This window comes from Furipterus horrens, unplaced genomic scaffold (assembly GCF_987537825.1).
Source record: "Furipterus horrens unplaced genomic scaffold, mFurHor1.1.pri manual_scaffold_15, whole genome shotgun sequence".
Classification (NCBI taxonomy): domain Eukaryota; kingdom Metazoa; phylum Chordata; class Mammalia; order Chiroptera; family Furipteridae; genus Furipterus; species Furipterus horrens.
Window position 1 is genome coordinate 17,773,435 of NW_028327185.1, and position 15,186 is coordinate 17,788,620.

The window sequence follows — 15,186 nt, forward strand, 5'->3', positions numbered from 1 at the left end:
ATCCCATGGCCTTCCCAGCATCCCCAGATACCCCTCAGCAAAATACACCATGAAATGGCCCTGTGAAGCTGACTGCCTTGTTTTGGGTGGGTCAGAGCGGAAGTGCTTCGGATTGAGGGGCATCCCCGCCCCAGTGTGGCCTCTTAAGCGTTCTTCGTGCTCGGGGGTGGGGGGGATACAGATTCACCTGTTTCAAGTATCCCCTCCCCCCTGATTGTGAATCCAGACACCAGTGGTGGGCTAGGTCTCGTTCTAAAGCCTGGACATTTTGGAGTTGGGTGGGGGTCGCATCCTGTAGCCATGAGAGTTTGAGGAACACAGCATGCTGGGTCCTTCGCGCATGACGAACGCTGGGGCTCAGGTTGTGCTGCACGGAGGATGGGAAACCAGCGTCTCTGCAGAGGCAGAGTTTTTAAGCTCTGGGCTTTGTGGTTCACATTCAGATTCCGTGTATAATTCCAGAGCTCCTCAGATGACTCTAATACTGGCTGCATCATAGAGGACACTTGTCACTGATAACATCGCTCAGTTTTCTCTAAGTGTTTCTCAAAATGAAGCCTAAGAACAGTCTGCATCAGCCTCGCCTGGAGGGGAGGGAGCTTCTCAAATTCAGATTCCTGGGCACCACCCAAGCTGCCTACGCTCCTGGGTGAGCTCACTTGTCTGATGCTCACTAAGTGTCCCGTGTTACGGTGACCAGGAGTCCGTGCCAGGGCAGTGTTCCCGTCCCCAGAGCACACTGGAGTCCCCACATGAGCGGTTGGGCCTAACATGTACCCACCCATGTTGGCTGCAGCCTGGCAGGTGCCCCAGCTGCAAAGCTTATATGGGAAATCTCAGCTCCTATGGGCGCAGCGCCCAGGACTTAATCACTCAAATGACAGACCCGTCCTTTTCTTGCTTTGAAGCGGAAATTGTGTAAGCGGCCTCAGAGGGTGAGGGCAAGGGCACAGGACGGGCATTTGTGCATTCTGGGCCCTATTTGGGTCAGCTGCTGCTCACGGCCTTCATCCGGGCATCCCTGTGTGTTAACACCCCCTGCATATGTACCTCTGTATAGAGCAGGGGCAGAGGAGCTGGGAATCAGCAGATCTGTTTTAATTGATTCTTGCAATTTTTGAAACTTCCTGGCTCTGCCACCTGAGCTTGACGCCCACTCAGGCTCCCTTGGTTTGTCTTGCCTGGCCCACTGGTGTGCTTGGAGACTGGCACACTTCCAGGTGCTGGGTCTGCTGGAGAGACTGCGGTCACAGTGGCCCCAGGGCTCCCTGCGCCACTCTGTCTCCTGGCCCTGCCTTAGGTGTGTCCCTTGGCACAGGACAGAGATACCACCCAGCTCTCAGTCTGGAGCTTATCATTACACCTCGGGGCACTTATCTGCCTTTCACCCCACCCTCCTCGTGGTTGGGTACAGACGTGCCCTTGTTTCTCCATCTATAAAGTGGGTCGGATTTAAGGCCGCTGGTTTCTCCCATAGGCTGGGCCCAGGCCCGCGCTGTGACTCAGGGTACACATCAAAAGCAGGAGGAAGGAAAAAAAGTTAATGAACTGGGAAAACAAGAAACAATAGGGAGGATTACATAAAGCATCGTCTTCCAAAAGTAGAAATCTAAAAATGCTGAATAACAAAAATAAAGAAAAAGCATGATTATATTAGGAATTGGAAAAAGCAGACATACTATAAAGTAGACTTTGCAGAGATCATAAGAAAATTGTAAGTACACTTTCATGTACATAGTTGGAAAACTTAATAAGGAATGGGATACTTTTCTAGTACCGTGGAAATTTTCAGAATCACCCAAGAAACAGAAAATACAAATAGCTGTAAAACATGAAAGAACTCGTCCACAGTACAAAGTTGGCCTTACCGGTTTCCAGTGCTGCGTCCCTTTGAGTTGTTACCTGGGACGCCGCGGGTGGCCGGGGGGCCCGCTCGCAAACAGGCACCAAGAAGTCGCTGCTGCAGAGGCTGACATTCAGGGTCCCCATTGCCATCAAATTTCTTCTATGTCAGACTCCAAATTGTAATCACAACATGGGTTGGGTGTTGAATGTCCTCTCTAGGGACTTGGAGGGGGGAGGGGTGTGCCCTGCGGGCATCAGAGGCCCGGGCACCCTCCCTGTGCCAGGCAACAGGCCCAGCGTTGTTCTGACTTTTCTTTCTTCATCTTTTAAAATGCGTGCATTTCCCATCTCTTCCGTAATGGAAACCTTCTTTTTGTTCACATGAAATAATGCTTAATTAGTAATCAAGTTACTTAGTATTTTCCTTACAAACTCCGAGTGAATCAGGCGCTTTGGGGAGATTCAGCAACATTTACCCCGTGTTTCTTCATTCCTGTGACGCTCTGTGTGGTCATCATGGCTGTCCAGCAGTACGGATGGTCTTGCCCTTGGCCAAGAGCTCCTTCCTGACCTTGTAGAGGTTCTGGAACGCTCTCTCTTTTTGAAGTATGCCAAATATGCCGCTCCATCTCCCCTACCTATCCATCATGTGAGCTCTTCTTGCAAGCCAAGGAACTCGTCGCCCTCCAAGTGACTGCAGAATTCTCCACCCAGAGGACCCTCGTGTGTGTGTGTGTGTGTGTGTGTGCGTGTGCGTGTGCGTGTGCGCGCCGTCTCATGGGCCCCACCTTCAGGTTACTAGAGAAATTTTCACTCTAACCTCCATGGCGACAGTCAACAGTGACAAACTGCCAAGTGCGCATGTATGACCCTGAGTTAGAATTACAGGGACCTTTCCAGTATTCAAAGTCCCTTGTATGTTTTTATTAGATAGTCCCAGTAACCATGCAGGGCCGTCAGGGCCATTTCCCCATGTGAGGAGTGACATGAGATGCCTCAGATCACAGTGAGCAACCACAGTTTCCACGGGCTCTTTGTGAAAACACTAGGCCAGCTGGGGTGAGCTGGGGGAGGAGAGGAAAACGTGTGTGTTCTTCTCCACACCGTGGAGCAGCTCTCTGTGTTATTCACAGGGCCGGCCCCTAGCTTCCTGGTCTGAAGACACACATTCAGATGTTTTCATCAGTGTCCTGCTCAACCTCAAGAATGACATCTGCATCAAGGACAAGGCTGCCCCGGGCAGCACCCCCCATTCCCCACCCCAGGGCTGAGGAGCACATTGCTTGGAGATCAGCCAGTTTTCCTACTCAGTCAGTTCAGATATTCATAGCCGTGTGGTCTCAAAGAAATTTAAAACTACATTAAGAATTTAAAAAAAGCAAAACCTTTATGTTGTCCAGTTTTTAAAGTCTCCATTTTACTGGACAAGAAGTTACCGGAACGACCACCACAGTAGCAGACCCTGGGAAGGTGGGGTGAACCAGACCCCCAGGCCCTCCCTCTGACCTCAGCATCGCTGTTTGCACTTTGTTCCGTCTGGGAGGGAGAACCAACTAACTGCAAGCGTTTCTACACTTTCTACTGGATTCCCAAAGAAAACTGGAGGATGGAAGTCCCCAGCAGCCAGCCTCCGGGGGGTCCCTATACCAGGCGCCTGTCACTAGCCTGGAGCAGTCAGGACTGCTTGGCGGGGATACGGCTCTTTACACACAAGATTTATTGTTTCTTTTCAAAGAAATTCTTCAGCCCCCGCCACCCACCCCCTTCTCTTGGCTCACTGTGAGGACTTAGGATGTGAATTCATATAAGTACACATACATACTCTTACCTCATGGGATGTAACATAGTCCCTGGTTTTTACTTAAAAAACGGGATACCTCTTAAATTTTCTGATTGCCCATTCCTAGCAAAACTCGGTGCCTTATGAATATGTAGGAGGCATTTTCATAAAATGATGCGTGTGCAGGCGCTATGCACTCTTAAGAAACGCTGCCAGAGCCCCTGGGGGCTGCCCACAGAGGAGAGGAAAATGAGAGAATAGGGCATGATTGGATCAGTTATGCTGACTGTGATTGGGGCATGAGAGAGGCTTCCTCCTCCCTTTTCTAATTCCCCCGGGGCTGCAGGAGCCGGTGTGCAGAAGCCACCCAGGCACTGCTGGGCCCAGCACCCCACTGTGCGGAGAAAGGTGGGGGCTGACTTCTTTATGGCATTAGCATTACAGATCTAGTTCTGGGGGCGACGTTCTTTGGTAATTTGTTTACAGTGAAGCTTACGGAATCTCCCTTCATCTAACAATCAGCTAATTCTTAAAATTGGTGGGGGGAGGACTGACCTGTCACTCAGCTAGTCCTTGAAGACTTTGCCGTCAGGAGCTCTAATGAAATACAATATTGATTCTAGGATACATTTTCCCCCAACAACAACAACTGGTGTATTATGCAGTTTTCTCGTGATTAATTAAAATCAAGCTGTCCATTTAGCTATAATAAACAAAAGAAGCCCATAATGTGATTCTGACCTAATTGCTTTTTAATGGCACTGGCTTTCTTGCTCGTTTTCAAAATCTGCTTCTCAGTAGTTTTCCCAGTCAGGAGGGAAAATTAGTGTCTGTTGACCATTTTCCTTCAAGCGCGTGGGGACTCACTGGTCCTTGTCACAGCTGCCTGAGCCTCCACTTCAGTCCTAACTGCCTAACTGCTTGTGACCATGGCTGTGCTCCAGAGAGTTTAACACACCCGTGTCCTTCTGCCGCGGCCGGTTTCCCATGGCAGAGGGACACCTTCCACTCTGGGAGCAGGCCCTTCACAGCTGTGGTTAAACTATGTCGAAAGCTAAGAAGCAAAGCAAGTTTCTGTCGGCGCGTTGGCCCAGGGAAGGGTTTCAGCTTCTCTGATGCCAGCAGCAGTGGGTTTAGCTGCGGGATGCTGGCACAAGGGACCGTCCTGGGGTGAGTGACAGGTCCCTACCCTGCTGCAGGCTCACAGCAAGACTTGTTCACTCTCTCCACCTTGGTATTAAAATGACCGGTTGACCCCCGGTCGAGTGGCTCAGTTGGCTGGAATGTTGTCCCGTAAACCAAAAGGTTGTGGGTTCAATTCCTGGTCAGGGCACATGCCTAGGTTGCAGATTCAATCCCCAGTTGGGGCGCGTACACGAAGCAACTGATTTGGTCTCACTCTCTCGCTCTCTTTCTCTTTCTCCCTCCCTACCTGCCTTCTTCCTCTAAAATGAGTACACATGTCTTCAGGTGAGGAGTTTTTTTTTTTTTAAAGGACTAGTTGAGAACTATTTCCCAGGGACCAAAGATGCTTTCGCTGCCTGTCCCAGCCTCTCTTCTGAGCTGGGTCAGTGTTATCACCAGTTTGGTGACTCTGAAGGCCCTTATGCCACCAGACTGTTCCCAGCGGTCCCTCCAGGCCGTGGCCCACGGGCGCTCCAGGCCTGCCTCGGGGTGGTGCTGTCTCAGGACCCTTTGGAACGTCACCTCCCCAGGCACACACGCTCTTCCAGTCTCTGGAGCTTGCCTTGAAGGTCCCCTCGTGGGTTCTGCGGAGCCTGGTCCCAAAGGCCATTTCTGTCTCTAGGAGTTGATAGCAAAAGCAAATTTTAAAAATGTGCAAGAAAATCAGTGCATTTAAAAAGCCGTTAGGTCAGAATCACAAAATGGGCTTCCCTTGTTTACTGTGGCTGTATGGGCAGCTTGCTTTTACTCCATCAGCATCTGCAGCTTGGAGGTCCCAGAGCCCTGTCTTCCGGAAGAGCCATTCCGATTCGTGCCTGAGAGACCGGGCTTGAGAAGCACCTCGTTGCAATCGGCCCGTCATGTGCAGGCCCGGTCCCTGAAGGGCCGTGCTCCGGGCAGTTCCGGGCTCCCCCAGAACCGACGGGTCCCCCGCCCTGTGCCAGCCCGCACCAGCGTACCCTGGGTGGCTTGGAGCCGGCCCGGCAGGGTGAGGGACGTGCGTCCCAGCTGTCCAGGGTGAGGGGGAGCAGCCAGGCAGCTGGGCCAGATCCCAGAGACAGCTCTGTGGAGCCGCACGGATGTCCCTCGAGGCTGCTGTGGCCAAAGCAGCAAACGAGGGAAGAGCGGCGACGCCGTCGGCTCCAGCCCTGCGGAGTGTCCACCCGACCTGTGAGGAGCCCGCCTCTGCTCCAGCCAGCGGACGGGGTCTCACTGTTTCAAAACACCTTTTTCTTCAGTGCGTTAGATAGATGTTCTCAGTATGTCACTATGGTTGTGTTTCTGTGTCACCTCATGTCTCGCTGTCACTTTATCTCGGAGTAGGCCAGAGCCTCCTGCAGACAGCAGGGTCCTCTTGGGATGTCCGTCCCGGCTGGGCGATCCGCCCCTGCTCTCCAGGGCCCTTGCAGGGGTCTGTCTGGGTCCCTCGTTCAGAGGACAAACTGTCTCTTCCTCAGGTGTCAGCGGAAGCAGTGGCGGGTGGATCTGCCGGCCACCAGCGTGGTGATCACATTCCACAATGAAGCCAGGTCGGCCTTGCTGAGGACAGTGGTCAGGTGAGGCCTGGAGATGCCGCCCCTTGCCCACCTCTGGCAGCTCCCAGAGAGCGTTCTCTCCCAGGGACCCTGCACATGGGCTGTGTCCCCAGCACAGTCAGGTCAAGGCTTTCTAGGGGTGCAGGCGGGTCGCCCGAGTGTGCAGAACAAGGAGGGGCCGATGGCTCCTGCAGCCAAGGCTTGGGGCCAAGATAGGAGAACTCCCCACCCAAAGTGTTACCCCCTAAAAAGGCCTGCCGCCTTTCTCTCTCTGTCTTTTCTCAGTGTGCTTAAGAAAAGCCCGCCCCACCTCATAAAAGAAATCATCTTGGTGGATGACTACAGCAACGACCGTAAGTACTGAGAAAGCCCGAGACCGTTTGTCGCCTGCGCTGGCCCTGCCCCCGGTGCCAGCCTTCCCGGGCTGCGGCTGCTAACGACTAGCTGATGTCGGCCCCGAACCCGGGCCGCAGAAAGGAGCGGTGTCTCTGTGTGGCTTCAATGCAAAGCCCTTTATAAACTTGAGGTTCAAGTGCTCTGCCTCTTTTCTTTTCCCAGCTGAGGACGGAGCGCTCCTGGGGAAAATTGAGAAGGTGCGGGTTCTCAGAAATGATCGGCGAGAAGGTAAGGCCCTTCTTAATTCAGGACCAGCCCGTCAAATTCTGACTTCCTGGGCCCACTAGTAACTTAAAGGTTTCAGCTGAAAGAAAAATAAACTATGTAGTCTTTTTGATCTCCCGCTACCAGAGCCTCTTAGGAGCCTCTCCCAGCAAAGATGGGAAAGACGTTCAAAGCTTAACTAAAAGAGATTGACAGGGTAAGAGTTCAAATGACATTTTTATTTATATATGTAGAAAATTGGCTTCTCTCCTCCTTTTACAACCTAGGAAGTTTTATCAGCCCCTTGAGTACTACTAGAGTTTAGAAGAAGAAACGAAGAGTTAGCAATGGGAAATTTAATGACTCCATGCTCCAGGCATCAGATAAAATAACCGAGAGTCAAGTTTGACAGCCTGCGGAAGGTGAGCCACCCAAAAGAAGGGGGCGAGCACCACAATTACATGCTTGTTGGGTTTTGCAAATGCCAGCCTCCAAGTCTGTGGTCAGACTCGTCTTTGCTGGGGCCGGGCTCACTGAGTCTACTGTAGTGGCACTTAGAAGAGTGACTCCAAAGGGGGAAAGTATGACTTGGAAGTGTCTGGAAGGGAAGCTGAAGTCACAGTGTAGTTAGTATCCATTGCATCAGTGCTCTTGGGGCGCTTGGCGGCTCCCCCAGTCCTGAGAAATCTCTCTGCAGCAGCATTGCAGGGCTTTACTGCTGGCTGTTTGCCGCCGATGGCTGGTCTGGACTGGTGGCTTATTCTTTAACCAGCGTGTACTCTTCCTTCTGGTTCCCTGCGCAGTCCTGCCGGAGTGAAGGAATGCAGTTTTTCTTGGCAATAATCTAATCAGCCAGTATGATTTGGCCCATGAGGGCCACATCATCAGCACCATACTATAACCGACTGTGAGATCATCCATGTAGATGTTCCAGATGCATAAACGCTGGATCAGCCTTGCCCATAAGCGAGCTCTGTGTGCTGGACTCACATCTGTCTCCCACGCTTACAGTCAACTCACATCTTGAGATCAAACCAAAATCTTGCATTTTGTGTTTGCATTTGGCCCTAAACAAGCTACATAATAACTTTTGGATTTAGACCCAAAGCATCTGCTAGCACAGGGAAAAAATCAAAAGAGGTGAAGGACAGAAAGATATTTTTCCTGTTGGCATTTTATTACTGACTGATCACTTACCAGCCTTATTAGTGCCTTTAAACTGCTTACAAATCAAAACTGTTTCTAAATACAAACTTTCTATTTACTGTATGTTAGGTGGTCCATTTGGGTAAACCCACACTGATGCGTTGTTTTGGGAAGGGTTAAGGGTAGGCAGTTGTGTGAAGCTGGATTATGGTGGGTCTGTGTGGAGCAGAGGAAATGCATGATGGTTGGGTGAGGAAATGTCCATGCAACATATGTGCATGTATGTGGGCATGTACATGTGTGTGTGTATAGATCCCATCTGTTTAAACATCTATGCAAAGGCTACAGTGTTGCTACTGGTTACAGGGAAAATCAGCTGCATAAACTGTCACTGGTGAAAGAGCAGCGTTAGGTTCAGCGTTGGGGCTCGGGCATTTACTGGGTCAGCAGTTCCAGTCCGGCAGCGGTCAGAACCCCCAGAGAGCTGAACAGATGGCCGTGCCTGGCCCTACCCCCCGTTAAGTGAAAAGGCTTGGGTTGCCAGGGGCGGGGCCTGGGCTTCTGCATGTAAGAGCTGCGTAGGCCCTCTGTCATTTTACAGCTGGAAACAGGAAAGCCCAAAAAGGTTAGGTGGCTTTCTCCGGGCCACATAGCTATCTAATGACACCAGTGGGGAGAAAACCATACTCGTAATCCAAGTTCTCGATTTAGAGTCCCATGGGCTCTTTTGCTCTCTTCCTACTGTCCTGCCTTCTCTTGCACTAATTTACTTCTTCCGGTTTTACTGAGACATAATTGACATGTAACATTGTATCTGCTCCAGGTGTGTAACATAATGGTTTGATATATCTGTATATTATGTGCACCAATTACCAAGGGTGTTTTCTTAACATCCATCACCTCACATAGTTACAGTTGTTTTTCCTTCTGAGAACTTTTAAGATCTCCTCTAGCAACTTTCAAATATGCGATGCAGTGTTGTTAACTGTAGTCTCCAGGCTGTGCATTGCATCCCAGGCCTTATAACTGGGAGTTTGTACCCTTTGACCCCCTTCGCCCATTTCCCCCACCCCCACCCCCCACCCCAGAAAGAAAAATCTTTGTCTTTTTTCCCTACTCTGGCACATAGCTCTATAAATAGCATTGAAACTCATTTTGACTACTGCGTATAAAGGAGCTTAAAACACTTCTGCTCACTGGCTGTGAATAGTCACATCACCTTCATCTGTAAAGCCCAGCATACATAGGAAAGGCATTTATGACCACATCGTCTAGGGATAAATATTAAATATGCTATTTATGAGCCTGTGTGTGACTTAACAGTGGATATTAGTAACAGATCACAAATATGTAAATTATGGAATTTGACTAATAGTATAGCTAATTTTGTGTAAAAGCTAACACACTGGGCTTTGTCATTTCTCTGCCACGTTGCTGAATTGAATCGGCACCATTAGCACTGGAAGTGTCTGGGTGCCGCCTTCTCCAGCCCCCGTTCATTAGAAAACTCTGTTGCTCTGACAGAGGAGTGAGGCCTTAAAAGTTCCACATTTCAGTAGCGTCAAGGCCTTTCTAAGAAGGCAGTGTGTCTGAGGAAGCTGTCTTCTCCGTGGCCACGGGGCGGTGTTGGCCCCACCGCACGGCCTGCAGGTACCCGTGTGCCCAGCACAGGGCGGCGGAGCCGTGAGCGTGGGGCAGGGGCTGCTGCACCTGCTGGGTGGGCAGCTCTTGCCTGTTTCTCAGATGCCTCCCTGCTCTCCCCTGATGTGCGTTCCCACTCCCTCCCGCAGGCCTGATGCGCTCGCGGGTCCGGGGGGCCGACGCGGCCCAGGCCAGGGTCCTGACGTTCCTGGACAGCCACTGTGAGTGCAACGAGCGCTGGCTGGAGCCGCTGCTGGAGAGGGTGGCCGAGGTGAGGCCGGACTGGAGCTGCGGCGTTCCCGGTGCTGGGAAGGGGGACAGCTGCCTAGGGGACGTTGGCCCTCCATGGGAGCCACTCTGCAGGGGAACCCCACTTGATAAGGAGACGGCAGGGATCTGCAGCGGGTGGTGAACCCCTGGCTGGTGTGAGACCCTTTTCTTAGGAGGATCTTTCTTCCTTGCAGCTTTGCAGCCAGTTCTCTGAGTCTAAAGGGGCTAAGTGGTTAGGACCCCTGCGTGGCATCCAGCCAGTGCCATGCGAGTGCTGCTGTTGCTGGTGGCTGAGGGTCGCAGGCTGGGGACGCTCCGGAGGCAGGTGCTGGCCCTGTGCGGAGGCGGCCAGGGTGGCCCACGGGCACACTGCGTGCCTCTGCAAACATCCTCGCTGGTGCTATATTTGGCCTCCTGTCATTCCTCTTGACACTCTTTCCTCCCTACTAAGAAAGCATTTTCTTGGAATGAAGAAGCAAACTTAGTGAAATTACTGGAGAAACATAAAATGAACAGGTCATTCTTTTTTACGGCAGCAAGGAGAGTTGACAGATAGTGTGCCACCAAATACTAACTCACCACAGCCAGTGGCATTATGATCATCAGAGTCCCTGCCTTTGATTGAGGACGAGCCATGTGCCGGACGCTTGATCCATTACCTTTAACCCCGTATTGCCTCAGGTGACTGATGAGGAACCGGGGTCCAGGGCACTTGAATAACGTACCTAAAGTCACACAGGTGGCAAAGCCAGGCTCGCAGAACACGTTTCTCCAAGTGTTTGCCTGCCCGAGGCATCTTACACCATGCACACACCTCGCTCAGAGAAGAGCTCTTTCCACTCCCACCGCCGGCTTCTTGATCCGTCAGGCTGTGCTGGGAAAGCCGAGGCCACACGCAGGCTGCCCCCAAGATACTAAGAGTGTGCAAAGGCCACTGTCAGAATTATTCCAGGGACCCCTTCCCAGATGAAGGGTGGAAAGAGATGGGACTCCGCACTCCTGCTAATTTCAGTCCTATCACAGGAAATAAAAATAAGTGGAGTGGACTTAGCAGGGCCGATTGTGTCCTGTGACTCCCACATGCGGGCCCCGGCTGAGCCGAGCGTCGGGACTTTGTTCTTCTTGGCTCTCCGAGTGCCGCATGGGGTGTTGGGTTTTCCCTGTGAATTTGCACCGGGCAGTGTGGGAGCTTTACCATGTTCTCTGAGGCACTGTGTTCTGAGCTCTGCTGATTCTGCTCCTAATTTGTTTCCTGAAGTCTTCCTCCCGGCCACCGCGGGGCTCTTTAACTGGCTCTGGAAAGCACTTACTCTTTTGTTACCCAGTGGCGTGGGGCAGTGTCTCTCACCAGCACCAGCCACCTGGGTTTACGGAGGCAGGAAGGTTAAAAGGCCTCGTGTTCACAGTTTCTTACCAGAACAGTGGCGGGGTGGCACAAAGAAAGGCCTCTGTGTTGGGGCGCGGTGGGGGGGGGTTTTGTTTGGCGGAATCACAGGTGAGACTGACCCAGAATCTAGAACCCTCTGGTCACTTTGGTTTCCCTTGTGCTGTAATGGTGGCACTCTGCATTTCACATGCCACTCCTGTGTGCCTAGAAATATATCCCTGACTTCGCTGTGTGGGCATCTCAGCCTCGAGTCCATTCCTGAGGTTTACTGCAGCTCACTAGTTACCCACGGTCAAGTGCAAGCCAAGCCTAGGAGGAAGGCAACCCCAGGCTTGAAGTTTTGACATTTGGGAAACCAGAAAAGGACCCTAGGGACACACTGGTGTCACCCAGGCCTTCAGCCGAGGGAATAGATGCCTGGGCTGTTCCCTGCCCCCAGCATCTCATCTCAGGGAGCAGTTCCTTCCATGTATCAGTCCCCTGTGTCCCTCGGCACAGAGTGGGACCCACACGCGCGATGGTCCTGGGCTGGTGGGCTGCGTCCTCAGTTTGACTTGACCCCACTCCTGTCTCTTCCTCCTTCCTGACCCAGGACAGGACGCGGGTCGTGTCGCCCATCATCGATGTCATCAACATGGACAACTTCCAGTACGTGGGGGCATCCGCAGACTTAAAAGGCGGTAGGTGCCACTCTGGGTGTTCCCCCCACCCCACCCCTCGCCTTGCTCCTCCTTTTCACACGGCACCAGAGCACGGCTCCCTCAGGGTCACGGGTGACGAGGACGGCGGCTCGACCGCTGCGGTGCCCGTGCATGTCCTCCGAGCACCTGCGCTCAGCAAGGACAGTCCCCCAAAGGGCAAGAAATGGCCTCGTTTCCTTCCAGGGCGTCTCGCGTGGCCTGTTCTTCCCGGAGCTCTTTGAATTTCTGTCTCTGTGGTGGCGCTGCTTGCTCAGGACAGTTCTGGGGTCGTTCTCCATCAGGATTTGGCGGCCCACCAGTGTCTGGGGTGAGGAGACCCCAGCGCTGGGAGGCAGCGTGTGGTGGGCGCCGCGGACTTCGGTTTGCGCAGCTGGGGGGGCTCGAGCCTGTCCCTCCTACCAGCCCCTGAGTGTCCTCCTGGTGGCAAACCCACCCACCTGCTCACTCAGGTGGGCACCTGGGCATCCCTGACCCCCGCTCACTGGTCACCAAGCCGTGCGGATTTTACTCCGACGTGTGGTTGATTCTGGCCCCTTCGCCCCACCCGGACCACCCAGGACCACACCTGTGTCCTGTCGGTCCTCGCAGCCTGCGGTGGGGACCCTCAGGCCCTCCGTCCACACAGCCCCAGTCCTCTCTCTGCCTTCCTCAAAATTATCAAAGGCCCCAAAGAACTTCTGGTCATGTGAGCTCCGCTGGCCACATGTGCTGTGTTAGAAAGAAAAGCCGAGAGCCTGACAGAACACGAGCTGATGCGAGTCCAGGCCCCGTTGTCCTCAGAGTGCTGGCACCACGTGTCCTGCAGCTTCCAGAAAATTCCATCACACACTTTTGAAAGAAGGAGCTGTAAAGAGGCACCCAAGGTCCGGTATACATATAAACGTAGTTTTGATGTCACATCCCCCTGAAAGGGTCTGTGGACCCTCCCGTGGCTCCTGGACCCCACCTGATGCTGATGGACATGCAGGAGTCACACCAGCCCCTCTGACCTAGCTGTGTGGCGTCTGGCACTTCTCTGTTGTCCCTGTGTCCCTGGGATGTGTGTGTGGGGGCGGGGGGGCGGTGACAGCGGGGGTGACCTGTGCTCCCTGGGACTCTGCCACAGCCCAGTAATAAGTGCTCCGTGCTCTGAAACCCGGCCGTTTGGCAGTCTTGCCTCTCAGAACTTGGCCGAGAGCCAGGGGGGTCAGCGAGGGCTGCTCTAAGCCGCTGGAAGAGCTGCCACAGTCTTGCCTGTGTGTGTGATTTATCCACCATGGACCCTTTACACCCAAGATTGGGGCATTCTTGTTTAGCCGCCCAGCTGGAAAAGAATTTCTTTACGTAATACGAGGGGTTGCTTTTCCCACCTCCTCCCACTCTGAGCACGTTAGAAGATGGGCTATTCCAGACAGACACACAGACAGCCTGACATCAGAAAAGAAAGCAGTGAAACTATGAAGTTGGGCACATCCTCAGAAAACAGAATGTGGGAACCAGTTAGTGGAAGTTGGGCCTTTGGTGCCACCTGCCCCTCTCGGGCCACGTCACCTGTGCCCTCAGTACCCCTAGCTGAGAAGTTAGGTGACGATCGGGCTGCCACCTAGGGGTGTGAAGGGCTGAGCGTGGCCAGCATGAGGTCAGGGGTGTGGCCAAGCCCCTACCTTCCCTGTCAACTCACCAGCAAGAAGCCATTCACTCTGGGAGGACTATACTTACATAGAGAAACAAAATTCAGGAAAGATTCTTAGCAATTGGTGAGAAGGTTTGGGGCTTTAAGGAGGACAGATCCCGAGCTATCAGGATGCATTAATATTTAGAATGTCTTGCTCCGCAAGCATTTGCCAGAGCTGGGTTTGAGGGGGTGCAAGCCTCCTGCTGGATCTGAAGAATGGGGGCCAGATTCACTCTTAAGAGCATTTAAGGAAATCCCTCTAGGAAAAAAGAAGAACAAGGATGATGCATTTAGGAAATCTTGAAATCTGATATAGCTTATCTCTGGACCAAATTAATAAAATTATAATGAACATTCAGCAAAGTGCAGGTAATGTTATGTGCGCCGGCCAGCGGAGGCTTTGCATTCACTGTTAGTAACAACACACCCGGACGCGTGTTGTTTTTGGTTGGCACCGCTGTGTTGGAGGCAGGCTGTCTGCCTCGGGGACAGCGGACTTTTCAGGTCAGACTGCGGCCTTGTCCTCATCCTCCCCTGCCTCGCCGTCCCTGCTGCTGGCCCCCAGCCTCTTGCTCCGCCCTGCAGTGACTGCTGGGGACCTTAGCGTGCTGTGCCTCTGGCTGAGCCATGAAGTGTGCTGGGCTGCCCGGGAGACCCCGAGACCCTGCCCCCGTCCTGCCCTGCCCGGGCTGCAGACACCAGGGCTCTGGGGGAGACGAACCCTGCAGTCCGCGTGCGCAGACCAGAAATCTGAGCTCAGGCATCGCGCAGGCCCTGCTGACCGACCACAGCCCAGGGACAGAGAGCTTCAGAGGCACAGAGCCGAAGCGCGGGGCACCCTGCAGTGCCCAGGCGTGGCTGTCAGACCCTCGGAAACGCAGCCGATGAGCCAGCGTTGCCCATCTGGGGGGTGGCCGGCTGCAGGTGCGGCCAGACCCGCTCTCCTCTTGCACCTGGAGAGCGGCCGCAGGTGGGGTGGGCAGGGGCCGAGCAGCTCAGTGAGCGGTCCCTCCAGGGTAAGGACAGAGCTGGGAGCTGGGGGCCAACGCCAGAAACCCCATCCAGGTACCAGGCCCAGCTCACCACCCTGCACAGTGCTGAAAGGGGTCAGGACGGGGCAGACTGAGCAGAAATTGAAGCTTGCCTGCCCACGTCGCTCCTCCTCTTTCCGTCTTACAGCTCTCCCGCTCTCCCCTCACCCCAGATCCTTGTTGCTTTGAATGGGGTTCGTTTACAATCGAGATCGTGAAGACACCATACACCATTAATCACTATGTTGTCCACCTGAAACTAATACAGTATCGTATGTTAACTGTAATGGGAAAATACATGATTTCTTTTTTTTAAGGCACATATTGAAGATGTCAATCGTGGGCCCAGGGAACCGGCACCTACCCATGCCCTGGGGCAGGTTGGAGGCCACAGCAGACTGTTTACTACAC

General features: G+C 53.2%; 1 protein-coding gene across 1 annotated transcript in view; it reads left to right on the forward strand.

Moving 5' to 3' along the window:
- Nucleotides 1–15,186, forward strand: part of LOC149992466 (polypeptide N-acetylgalactosaminyltransferase 2) — a 167,394-nt gene that overhangs the window by 129,797 nt on the left and 22,411 nt on the right. Inside the window, exons 4-8 of the mRNA XM_090263268.1 lie at nt 6,268–6,366; nt 6,631–6,698; nt 6,904–6,969; nt 9,882–10,003; nt 11,982–12,069. Coding sequence (XP_090119394.1) covers nt 6,268–6,366; nt 6,631–6,698; nt 6,904–6,969; nt 9,882–10,003; nt 11,982–12,069 — 443 coding nt within the window. The remainder of the gene's footprint in view (nt 1–6,267; nt 6,367–6,630; nt 6,699–6,903; nt 6,970–9,881; nt 10,004–11,981; nt 12,070–15,186) is intronic.